Source organism: Clarias gariepinus, chromosome 1, assembly GCF_024256425.1.
Source record: "Clarias gariepinus isolate MV-2021 ecotype Netherlands chromosome 1, CGAR_prim_01v2, whole genome shotgun sequence".
Classification (NCBI taxonomy): Eukaryota; Metazoa; Chordata; class Actinopteri; order Siluriformes; family Clariidae; genus Clarias; species Clarias gariepinus.
Window position 1 is genome coordinate 31,161,007 of NC_071100.1, and position 12,894 is coordinate 31,173,900.

Consider the following 12,894-nt stretch of genomic DNA (forward strand, 5'->3'; position numbering starts at 1 on the left):
AAAATCAAGTATTCTTGGTCATTTAGTGCTTTAATATTAGCTATTTCTACATAATTACTATCTACTAATATTTCAGGGAATCTAATAGAAGTCATAATTTAAAAAAAAAAAAGACCTGTTCACTAGGCTGAGTTCTAGTAATACATGGTTTTTTTAATGGAGACCAAAAAAATGCCTGTTCCCAGTTTACACTCGCAAACATCATGTGGTGTCTTCCTTGTAACATAGTTGGAGATGTTCTGCTCTGTTGCCATGGAGATGGGAAACCTGTGATTCAGTTGTCAAGGCATTTCATTACAATACAGTGAATAATGTCTAAAGGCTCTTTTTCTCTATCGAGAAATTTTGGTTCAAGTACTAACGATGTTTCCTGACAAAGTTCGTTTGCGTAACTGATCACCGTGAACGATGTGGTTGTGGGTTCGGTGGCCTCCTCTGAGGTATACCATTAAAGCTGAGGCCCTCTAGGTGTGTGTGTGGTCTTTATTTGGCAAGTCTGCACTGAGGTTTTTTTTTCTGTACTAGATGATTGACAAAGGGAGATCTTTGCCTGTACAACTGTTGGTGTTTAATGGGGATTTTCTGAGTGATGCCAAACTTACTGCTGACTAATTTCACCTGTCACCTGAACTTTGTCTATTCACCATCCCTGACTCATCTTTTGTGCCTGAACAACTGCGAGAAGGTTTTTTTTTTTTTTTTATCCCCTTGGCACCTGGACAGTCGTTTTTTTTCCTAGAAGTTGCCCTGAACTGCGACCGGTTTCCTGTTAACATCCTAATTTAGAACTGGTTTGAGATCAGTGCTGGCGGCTCGCATCAATCAGTGCGAGTGTGGTGACTCCACTTCGATCCCCATCAGCGAGGGAGGCAGCTGTGCGCCGGAGCCTGCAGAGGACCCGATGGAGTTCCTCGAGTTGCTCTGGTGGTGAGATGAGGCCACGGCCGGACGGATGAGTGGAGGTGGAGGGTGGTTGTGTGGTGTTCGGGTCTGGAGCGGACGCGTTTGAAGAGGAGGAGGCTGTCGCAGCAAGCTCGGGGGTGCACTGGGGGGAGTCGGGCGTAGTAAAGGTGGGGGTTGGGTAAGGGGAGGAGAAGACTGGCTGGAGTTGCTGGCTACTTCAGAGGACGGCTGTGGACTGCCCGAGTCTGCAGGGGACACAGTGTCCCTCTTAGTCTGCATAAAACAAAAAGATATTAAACATCAGGAAAGAGACTTTAAACAAACCATTCACTTGGATGTAATATTTTTCCTGAACCTTTTAGATGTTTATACATTTATACTTTATTTTACTGTTATCTTTCCTCACCTCTTCATCTTCCACTCCTGCTGTCCCGTTCAGGTCCTTCATGGTCTCGCTGTTCCCCCGCAGCACTTCCTGTTCTGCCTGCCATTCGCGCAGCACTTCCTCCAGATTGAAACGGCGGCGGTAGCTGATGAAGAATGAGCTCACCTGACCCGCCGTCTTGTTCCCAATCACATCAGCGATGGCGGCAAAGTCTTTACCGTAGCGCCTGATGGCTACACAAAGCCAACATACATGCATGTAAATCAACATCAGAATAATTACTAATTATACTACAAGTACATGCTTTTAATTGGAATTATACCACAATCAATCACACCGACATCGAACGATATTGCGTCTGGGACACTACAAATCTTTTTTTTTTGGTAAATTTTTTCTTTTATTTGCCATCAACTATACGAATATATTTTTCCTCATCTGCCATGATCGTCAAGTAGCAGGGAAAGTAATGATAATTTGACTTACCCTGTACAGCCAGTAGCTGCTCTTCTGTGGTCCAGCGAGAGTTAATCTTAAGAGTGGGCTGAAAGCGTGAATAGTGATAAACATGTTAATTTCTGTCGTCCATCAAGGATGGGGGAAAAAAACAAAACAAAATAGAAATGCTAGTTATGGAAGCCTAAGGGGCAGTTGCTAGAACAGTGAATAACATTTATGCAAACATTTTCTAGAATATTTTATTCACAAATGGTTGTCATAAATTGTTTTTTAAGTAGTTAGGCAGTCAGCTTTTACATTACAAGGAAACATGTTTCTTGTTCAAGAAGTTGTGCATACACTTCAGATTCAATAGATGAAATAATTTATATTCCAGTCACACATAAATTCTGATATTTTAACTTCTGCCAAAATTGCTTCAGAAATAAATCAGGTTGCAAACAAAATCACAGTAAACCCAGAGTATGTTAAAATATCAACACATTAAATAAGACAGTTGAATGTAGAGAAATAACTTGACTGCACCTCAGCTGGTCTTATGGGTTCAATACCATCCGCCAAACTCCGTTTGAGGACACTGTTTGCTTGCTTGATACTTTGAACCTGCGTGAGGATTGGTAAAGTTTGTCTTGTGATTAATATCGGTTTATACAAACCCATAACAAATAATGCAATGTGTGTGTATGCACTATCGTGCAATCTTCACCTGTCTCTTGAGTGACACCAGCTGAGTGTCGAGCTGGCGGTTCGAGACGGTGCCTGACTCTGTGGAAGCCGACAGGGCGATGATGTCATCCTGAACCAGGTACATGCCCTTTGGAGGTCTGCGGCGTGCCCTCAGCGGATGATGCCGATATTGAGCTCCCTGGCTCTCTTTGCGTGTCGGTCCTGACCTCCCCGAGCTCCTTTCGCTGCCTCCTCCGGAACCGAGGGTCAGCTTGGCCTGAAGGAGAAAGAAAAAAAGAAAAAGAACACATTCTTGAACACCAAATGATCATTTCTTACGAAAGGTTGTCACACCATTTCTCAGCTTTCTACAAATAAATAGCTAATGACCAAATCTATTCTCATGTGAACTGACTATGCTCTAATCCACTTTGGTATGTCTTTCCAAACAGCGCTATTATTAGTTAGTAAGGTGACAGCACGGCTGCCATACTGCAACCAAGCAATGTTTTATGCAGACTTTATGCTTTACCTCTTTCTTTGCGACGATCTCAAAGTCGCTGTCACTTCCCTGCTCTCCTTCTTCTATATCGTCATTACTAACAGGCAGACATTGCATGGTTAAGAAATGCTTCGCAGGACACTCTCCTGCATCTCTTTTGTTTTCCTTTGCGCTCCCATTTTGCTTGTTCAACCCCCTCACCTGTCATCTTTCTCTCTCTTGCTAATGAGTTTGCGGGCCTGTCTGTCCATGACGCTGGTGCGAGTCCGAGTCTTCTTCCAGGAGTAGTAATATTTCACCAGGCTGGAGATCAGCTTATCTGGCAGCTGAGGAAAAAGAAACAAAAAAATAAATATATGTATATCTCAGCATTGCAACAATCCTACACATATAATTACACTCAGGCATAGGTACACATTTACAGTTCATTCAGCTCTCTGGGATCAAGTTCAATCACAATCAAGCTTCTTGTGCTAGTGGCTGTTTCAGGCAATATATGCTAGTATAAAAAAAATAATAATAAATTGTATATTACATTATTATATGATGGGAAAAAATCATCCTATTCTTTTCAGTTTTCGCATTCAATCAAATACCCTCTAGAATACCCGTTGTCTTACCCCTGTATATAAACCAAGGGGAGTAGCAGTTTGTTAGCGTTGGTCACTTATGTTGCTTTCGTCATACGGCTTCCTGCGCGTTGTTTTCATCAGTTTTCAATCGAGTGCAAATATTTTATTCACATTTAGGCATTTGGGGGATGCTCTTATCCATATAAAGCATACACAAATGCTTTGAAGTTTCCATCATTGAATAGATCCTTACACTGATTACCATTTTACTAACCAAGTACCAATGTCAAACTTGTAATTTGTGAGCGCAGACCTCCTTTCCTTTCAACAATATTTTTATTGATTTTTAAAGTAAACATGTGATGTGCTTTTCTAGGCACACTTGTATAATCTGGATTTATAAACCCCTTACACATATCCCTATAACCCCCACCCAACCCATCCCCAACTCCAATCCAGCCTTAAAAAAATGATCAAAAGAGAGGGAAAAGAAGAAAAAATATATAGTTGCAAAGCGTCACTGAGCGGGCCCAAGCACCCTGCACCATCGCTACCCAGGCGCACCAGAAAGAAAATGGGCACAGTGGGCACATGCATTTAAAGGGGACATACCAAGACCATTATGACAGTTTAGAAAAGGGGAAGTTTTATGTTCAGACCTCCAAAAAGCCCCAGATGCTGGGGGAAAAAAAAGCATTACACTATGATGTCACTCAATGTGATGTCACAAAGTTATTAACCACTTTTTAGCATAAATATATTTGAGATATAAAAAATCCAATATCAAATGTATTGATATCACATAGGCCCAGTTTCTTGGCCATTATATAAATCCCCTAGGAAGACTACATCAAAATCTATTGGGTGCGTTTTGCAAACAATTCAAAATAACTGACTTCCTGTTGACATGACATGCAATGTGATGATGTGCAAATGTAAACCGGGTTGCGTGTGCATACGTGTAAGTGTGTATGAGCTATGCAGCAAAATCTCATATGACAGACTGTCAGGCATACTAATGCCGATTTTCATGACTTTTTGAGCAAAAAGGTCCAGGTAATGGGGGGGGACATCCTTAGAAGAACAAGAAGGCCCTTCACATACCATGATGCAATTATGGATTATATCATGGTGGTGGGCCCTAAAAATTATCCATACACAAGTAAAACCCAACCAATCAAGTAAAAAGTTCAACTACAAATTTATATGAAAAAAATTAATAAATAAAAGGGCCCCCAAACCTGTTGTAATTTCAAGCTTAAATTCCAGATTGAGAAGTGAATCTTCTCCAAGGACGAACAGGACATAATATCTATGAGCCACTGGGCACTAATGCCAAAAAGAGCAATCAGGTGGCCAGGCTCAAGATTGCAATACAATATGCAAGCCAGGGTGTAGAAAAATGTTTCTCCAGAATTTTTCCAAATTAGGCATGTCCAATACATATGAATGAGAGACGCGTCTTCACTTTTACATTTACCAAAGCAAGAATCAGCATCTGTGTAGAAGCGAGAAAGCTTAAGTTTGGAGAAATGAGCCCTGCGTACGTACAACCTTAAACGCTAAAAAAAGAGGGGCGGGCACATAAGTAGGTTGAATTGACAAGCTTAAGAACTGCGTTCCATGCATCAACTGGATGTTAGATTTAGGTCTTTTTTCCAGTTTTAATTTTACTCCAAGTGCTGTGACTCAAATTCATTAATCCGCCATAAATAGTGGGCAAATAGTAGGCCTTTACGCAGCGGTGACAAGCTGAGGAAATTATGTAGAACATTTGCATCAGAAGCCTTAGGGAAATTTGGTATTGGTATTTCGAAGAGCTAATGAAGAGTCTTACTTGCAAATATGAAAAAAGTGAGATTTGGAAAGGGTAAAGCTTTCAGACAGCTGTTTAAACGATGCAAACCTATGATCAATAAAAAGATATTTGCAAAGCTTAATGCCTGTACCATTACTGTACCATTCTTGAGATAATGAATCATGTAAAGAGGATTGAAAGGGATAGTTAGAGATGATAGGACTAGAGAAAGAGAAAAGCTCAAAGAACCACTATACTTCCTGAATTGAGCATTATCTCAAAGAAGACCTAATAACTGAATTCTTGATTGACTTAATTGAGGGGAGGGGAGTGCAGATCCAAGAAGTGCAGCGATTAGATGAGACAGCAGTCTTTTCCCTGTTCCCATCAGGAAGCCAGGTCCTCCTTGATGCTGTGGGGGTTACCATGGGGAAAATTAAAAGCCTGGTGCAGGCCGCTAAAAAAACCTGCCACGATAAACACGACTAAGTAGGCAGAGAGAAGTCCTGTAGAGTTTGAAAATAAAGCTCTCTCAGCTGCCTTATGTAGGCGTTTTGCTACGCATGATGTTGCACATCTTGGAAGCCAGTAAATCCCTTTGACACTATTTTAAAAGAGCTGTCGTGAGGGAGCACTTCCTGTTTCAAAAGGAAATACGAAACATAAAGACTTAAATAACTTCTCTTAAGCAAACTCTAGGGAGTGTTGGAAGATCTACAAGACATGACATAGTATGTAATAAGTGTAACTGCAAGCTATAACAATTAATTTTTCTTAATAGTGGACCTATTTAAATACCGGTCTATGCTGGACTGCAGGACTCCCTGGCCGGCTATAAATCCACCTCTGTCCTGAAGCAGCGGGCAGATGAGAGCGCTCCAGATTACCCAAGTAATCCTCTCTTCCTCTTTTCTCATTAATATTCCCACTTTCTTACCTTCACTTTATCTCCTGTACTCACATACACTCTCACTTACCATCTGTTGGATGCGATGGAAACTCTTCCCGTGGAAACTGAACGCCTGCTCAAACAGCACCTTATCCTCCACCGTCCACTCATCGGGAAAGGGCGTGAAGTTGGCCAGGTCAGCCAGGGACCTCTCCACATCATGCTTGTGCCACAGCAGCATACCTAAAGACTAAAGGATAAAGAAAAATGATATGAACAAGGTACAGGTTTGCTATAATCTACTAAAGAAAGCGCTCTAGCCTTTTCCCTACTGCATTGTGTGTGATTAGCAGGCAAGAACGGACACGTTTCCCGGTCCCGAGAGAATGACTGGGAACCCATTTGCTTCGAAAACAATAAAAATGTGGAGAAAAAACACTTATGAGAAAACTAGACTGCTCTCGTAATTCTTCCAACGCAATCTGTACGGAATCTGTGGTTAAGCTTAACTGATGTAGACGGTGTAGTTCAATATAATTACAGAGAACTGTTAAGCGTAAGCCTCAGCAACAGGACTTGCTTATCTGTTGCTTACTCCTGCAGTGTACCAGGGTTCCAACGTACAATAGTTATAGGTTTATATTTATATATTACACACCTTATGTAAAAACTTACTGAAGGAAGACTTCAAAGACATAAAAGTTTCAGGTAAATAGAGTTTTCTCTATACAGTGAAAAGATGTGCGTGTTGGACAGAGATCATGTTAAAATGGGGCCAGAGTATTCATTTAAACTGTGGTTTGTCATACCTGTTCCATATTATATCCGTGCTTCTCTTTGGCCATTAGGATGTATTCGTCCACTGTAAAGAACAAAATACAAAATGTTTAACGAGGGATGATATCAACTGGTTTATAATCTAAGCAGCTTCCTCCATATAACATTACTTATGAACTTTAGATTTTAAAAAAGTATGGTCTACATTAGACAAGCAAGTTTATAGTAAATGAACTTATAAACCCCATTTTCCGTGCTATTAGTTATGCTGATCCAAACCACAGTTAGTATTAGCTGGCACATTAAGCAGTTTACAATATAGTAGAAAGTTCCACTTCTCATTATAAAACAAACATTTCCTCGGTAAAGAAAGTGTTTATATGGGCTGTTCATTTAACAGTGAGGTGCTGTTTGTCTTCAGTACCACAATAGTTTATACTGTTCGAAGTATTTAGGCTATAGTGGCAATACTTACACATTGCATCAGACACTTGGCTGTCGGGTGACCACACAAGCATGCTTCTCTGGTCTTTCTCACTGTAATCAGACTCGAGCTCTAACACACACACACAGTTATACATTTCAACTCACCGTCCAATTTATGAGGCTTACATGCACATTTATGTAGTTATCAGCTAATGATCTGTCAGCAGCACAATGAGGTCTGGGCACCTGATCTTTTTCCCCCCGTTTTTTTAACTGTACACCTTGGGTGAGCTGTAGAATTCTTAAATGTGCTTTTGCTCACCATGGTTGTAAAGAGTGATTATTTAACATTATTCACATTAATAAGATGTTTCAGCCTGCAGACCCTCTGCATACAAGATTATTTTTTCTTTGTCTGTTTTGTTTTTTAGCACCATGCTCTGCAATTTTGTGTGTGAAAATCCCAGATTAGCAACTTATAAAATAGTGAAACCAGACCATTCATGCTATAGATAAAGTTACTAGAATCACAACTTTCCCTATGCTGAGCCCTGGAACTGTACCTGCAGGATGTCATATGATTGGTTGATACGCAGCAATGAAGTCCAACATAACCATTTACTAGGCCACACAGCTCTAACACAGATCCAAGTTTATTTGCACAAAGATTATTAGTAGTCATCTGTAATTAGATTTGAATTGTGTGTGTTGAATTATTTGTTTAGTTTGTTACACCAATTATACATTTAACTATATTGGAATTAGTTTTCCCATCCCTACCAATTTGTAGTATGGGTCTGACTGGTATGTTAACATGTTTTTCCTGTACTGAAAAACTAATTCCAATAGAGAATGCATTTATTTATAGAGAGATGACTTACATATGGAGGACAGATATAACTGATATAATATTGTGCACTTGGCATTGCTTAAGTACATCAGAAGAAAAACATGAATGTTTTAAACCTCTCCTACCCTCCTTGACAATGTTTTTTCATGTTTTCTGTTCTGCTTTCATTTTTTTCACATCATCACTTTCTAAAATAGCTTCTTCTTCCCTAACATTTTTGCTTGCAGGCCTCTATCTTTCCCCACACAACTTTACTTAATATATATCTTTACTTGTGGACCAGTAAATATCCACCTCAGGCTCTATATAGATCATACAACAGACTTTGCAACTGGACCTCAATATAAATGGTAAAAGGAATAGGCTCTCTTACACAAACACACTTCCTCTTACCTGGCTTGTACTCTGGGATCTGTGCCTGGTAGTCTGCACCCACACGAATCATGCTGTCTATAAGATAAAGAACACTGTAAGGATGAGTTTTCTAGTCACACAAAGGCCAGTAGGAGAGATGTGGGTGGACCAACGGGTGAAAAGGAAGCCTAAATAAAACTGACCAATTCAACACAAGAAGAGCATGTTAAGAAATGCTTAAAAACAATATCATCAATAAAGCATTATGTGATTTATAGGCTTAATACTTTGTGTGGGAGTGCTGGTTGGTTATGCCATACCATGTGAATGCTCTTCATCGCTGCTTTCCTCATCAGTGTGCTGATGACTGTTGCCGTTAGTCGCTGTTTTTGCCCTGCTGCGGGAAAGCACTCCGGATCCTGAGCGCTCCATCACTGACGGCATGACTGCCAAGAGAAAACATAAGAAAGACACTTAAAATATTACAATGGTCAATATACTGCATCTCTCAAAATAACATAGGGCAGCATGGTAGTCTGCATGTTCACCCTGCAGGATGTGGACCGTCTGCTCTGAACTACCCATAAGTCTAAACTTATACAGTATGCAAGGTGCCCTGCACTGAACTGGCTTCCCATTTAGGGTGTATTCATACATCATACACGGTTGTTAGCAAAATGTGTTCTGGACTAGTGCTGTGCAATTAATCACATAAAAATTGTAATTAACTTGCGAAAGCACTATACACACACTTTTTTTCCTATCATTATTATAATCAGGCAGCCCTACTCTGGACCCACTGCTACCCTGACCACAATCAAGGACTTAATGCGAATGAGTTTTAAAATAAATATAGAAATGCAGTTGCAGATTAGAACTTCCTACTGCTGTTTAATTACACATACTTACTATCATAAGTCTTGCATCCAATTCAATAATTAAGCACTGCTCAGCCATGTTACTCTGACTGCATCAGTTGTTGTTGTCTTTCATGCTCCCATGAACAGGTCGCCACAACGGACCATCCGATCCGCACAAAAACTTGGCACAGGTTTTACGCCGGATACCCTTCCTGATGCATTCTTATGCAGGGAACGGCACTGCATCCAGCGGCTAAGGTTTGGGGGTTGTTTGGAAATCAAACCCAGGCCTTCCACATGGCAGCCGAGAAACCGACCACTGAGCCACCAATACCCAATTTATCCAATTTAATCAGAGGATCAGTTTCCAATTCAGAATCGATAAAAATTTTACATTATTTACTTTTGTTTTTAGCAAACAAAACAAGATTTTTTGTTAAAAATCAAATGTTAACAGTCTGCTATTAAAAAAATATAGAGAAACAAATAGCAATAAAATGCTTTTTTCCATCCTAGTGAAAACATCTTTGTAGAGTCTCTGAGAGATTCCAGAGCACCGTGGTTTACATGTAAACAGCCTTTAGATTTTCAAACAAGCTGCAGGTGAGAAGGTTTCGGATTTTACAAAAATCTCTTTACAACATGAAATACAGAAACATGCAGGCAATTTGGACACGCTGAAGGAGTGTGATGTTTGGAGTTCAGGATTAGATGTGATGTGGTGGACAGCGTGCGTGCGTGTGCGCGCGCGTGCGCACGTGCACTTCCGCTCCTCTCCTGCTGGTGAGGTCTCTCTCTCTCTCTCTCTCTCTCTCAGGCCTTTTGTCTATCAGGAGCTGTGCTTTTAAAGCCAGACCAGAACCAAAAGCTGAGCAAGTCAAGTTAATTAGTCCATCAACACTCAAACACACACCTTCAGCGCTGATTTACAAACACTTCACCTGTGAAAGAAGTGTCTAACACCGTGTTTTAGAGGAGCTTAGCTCCAGTCATTGTCATGGCTCAGCTTCAACCCGCATTTAACATGATGAGTGACCTAGTTTAAGTAATAAAACTGCACAACACTGACCTCAAGCATGTATTGTTGCGTTTACATCTTGTTTCCAAACAAAGTAGTCTTTAAAATGTTTCCCCCAAAAAATTGTAATAAAAACAGTTTCCAGGCAATAATATTTGTATAAACTACAAAAATAAATGTAGAATTATACATATACATACACTTATCATTAACAAAAAAGTGTAAATAAACTGTATTGTATTTTAACAAACAAACCACTTTGCCAATTTGTCAGTTGCCTGAAGGTGTGACGTCACGCCCGGCAGTCCGTTTAAATTGCGCCTTCATCTCACAATGACTCTCAAACACAATAAATATATATACACATAACATATGTTTCATTCTATATAACAAAATCACTATATCTTTGGAAATATCCAATGCTCGTTGTTCCAACACAAACTCCTCTGAGAACTCATTAATTTCCGTGCTGGTTTCACTCGTCCCCGTGTTTATTAAACATAACGCTATTAACTCTCTATACAGAGCGGCCAGGAACGAACACACACACACACACACACACACACACACGTATATTGTCCCTCATTTAAACTTGCTGAGTGAATAATGGTGGGGGGGGAAAAAACAAACATTCACCTTTGTTTTGTCTCGCCTCACTTTTGGCCCTAGTCCTCTCTCAAGTCGGGATTCTTTTGTGTCAAACCACGCTTCAGGTCCTCCGGCTTCAGTTGGTAGCTGAGTAGCTGTCGGTCAACATTAGTGTTAGTTGCCAGCCGGGGAAGCAGTTTCACACCTGGGCTAGCTCGGTCTCTCTCTCTGCTACTGAAACTTCATCAGCGATGCACTGACTAGTCGACTAACACTAAAGCACCACAGATCACGCACTGGGTCTTATAAAAACAAAACCCACTCTTATTTAAATCCTCTCTCTCTCTCTCTCTCTCTCTCCCGTCCAACGGTATCGACTGCATGGAGATCCTCTGTGTGTGTGTGTGTGTGTGTGTGTGCCGGGGGTGGTGGAGGGAGGGAGGGAGGGTGGGGGGTGAAGCCACACCACACCCCAGTCAACCACACAAGCCTTCCGCCTTCATCGCCTCTCTCTCTCTCTCTCTCTCTAATTAACTTCTATGTCAGTTATGTAGATCTATTACACTGTACCGGCTCAATCAGTCCATCATTGTTACAGTTTAAATCTTCCAATCGAGCTCATTTCATTGCTGTGTATTTAGGTGAAGATACAACGAGCCACAAACACTAAAGCCTATAATTCCTAAAACAAGCATAATTCCGATATTTATTCTTCTTCATGAGTGGATATCTAATTTGTATGTAATTAGACTGGAACCCTGTTCACCTGCGCTGCTCCCACTCTACTCTACTCTACACTACACTACATCAGGCCGGACTACTTCCCACTGTACGCGCGGATTAATCCGTCAGCGGTGCATTGCGGTGCTGAGGTCCTCCAGACCTTTGCTAATGTATGCACAGAAAGACTGGAACTAAACAACTTGCCATTTTTACTCCTAATTATTGGTCATTTATTTTATTATATATATATATATATATATATATTTTTTTTTTTTTTAACATGGATGTCACCAATAAGACATTTGTGAGATTTAAAGAAAGACAAGTTAGCTTCAATATAAATATGTATTGTGATCTATGATATCATGGTGGTACTGCAGCTGCGAGCACAGACTGTGTAATCAATCCTACAAACAAGCAAGTATGCATGGTTAAAATCGCCCATAACCTTCACACCCTCTTTTATTCCTTCCCACAGACCTCGGAGCTGGTAGCTGGTAGGCCCAAAGGGCAGATCCCTGCACTACTATCACTATGCCCTGGTTAGGATTTCCAGGAACAACAAGGATATGTAGGCAGACATAACAGCGGCACTTGTGGCACAGGACCCCTCCCATGTATTCTCTCTCTATCTCCCCCTCCCTCCCTCCCTCCCTTCTTTTGCAGGCAACATCTTGTCAGTTCCTAGCATCATCATCATCATCATCATCTCTAGTCTCATTCGCCCTATAGTTGTCTTGTTTATTGTTTGTCTCCTGATCTAAGAATGCATTTCTGCTCATTTTCTTTCTTTCTCTCTTTCTTTTTTTAGCTTGCTTAGACTTCCTCCATCCTCTTCACCTCATGAGTTCCTCTTTCTTCCCCTCCCCCTCTTTCTCTCTGTGCCTCCTCTTTCTCATCTTGTGCTCCCTTCACTGCAACCCCCCCATCACACACACACCAGTCCCAGGTTTTTTTATTTTTTTTAATGATACCATTGCTGCATGTTGCACAAGGCCCGAGTTTCTTCCTCAAACCTATGTCCAAGCATCATGTCATGAAGATGACATGCATTGTGAGGGGTGGATGCAGACAGACAGTGATAGATGAAGTCTCACACAGTCTTTGTTCTCCTCACACACTGT

At 40.8% G+C, this 12,894-nt stretch overlaps 1 protein-coding gene across 1 annotated transcript; it reads right to left on the minus strand.

Annotated features, from left to right (window-relative positions):
• Positions 1 to 128: 128 nt before the first annotated feature.
• On the minus strand, positions 129 to 11,391 carry rcor2 (REST corepressor 2). The gene is made up of 13 exons (XM_053497135.1): positions 11,096 to 11,391; positions 8,902 to 9,027; positions 8,621 to 8,677; positions 7,427 to 7,507; positions 6,984 to 7,036; positions 6,263 to 6,424; positions 3,117 to 3,241; positions 2,946 to 3,012; positions 2,454 to 2,690; positions 2,273 to 2,350; positions 1,775 to 1,832; positions 1,310 to 1,521; positions 129 to 1,176 (listed from the first exon to the last, which is right to left on the minus strand). The coding sequence occupies exons 2-13, from the start codon at positions 9,023 to 9,025 to the stop codon at positions 823 to 825; spliced, it is 1,608 nt and encodes a 535-aa protein (XP_053353110.1). The 5' UTR covers positions 9,026 to 9,027; positions 11,096 to 11,391; the 3' UTR covers positions 129 to 822.
• Positions 11,392 to 12,894: the final 1,503 nt, after the last annotated feature.

Bases quoted from the DNA above. Each gene is read 5' to 3' on its own strand.
- rcor2 (XM_053497135.1), bottom strand. From the start codon at position 9,025: ATGCCGTCAGTGATGGAGCGCTCAGGATCCGGAGTGCTTTCCCGCAGC. The intron at 8,678-8,901 runs GTATGGCATAAC...TTTATCTTATAG, and splicing joins CGATGAAGAGCATTCACATG to ACAGCATGATTCGTGTGGGT. The intron at 1,522-1,774 runs GTAAGTCAAATT...GGCTTTGTGTAG, and splicing joins GCAGCTACTGGCTGTACAGG to CCATCAGGCGCTACGGTAAA.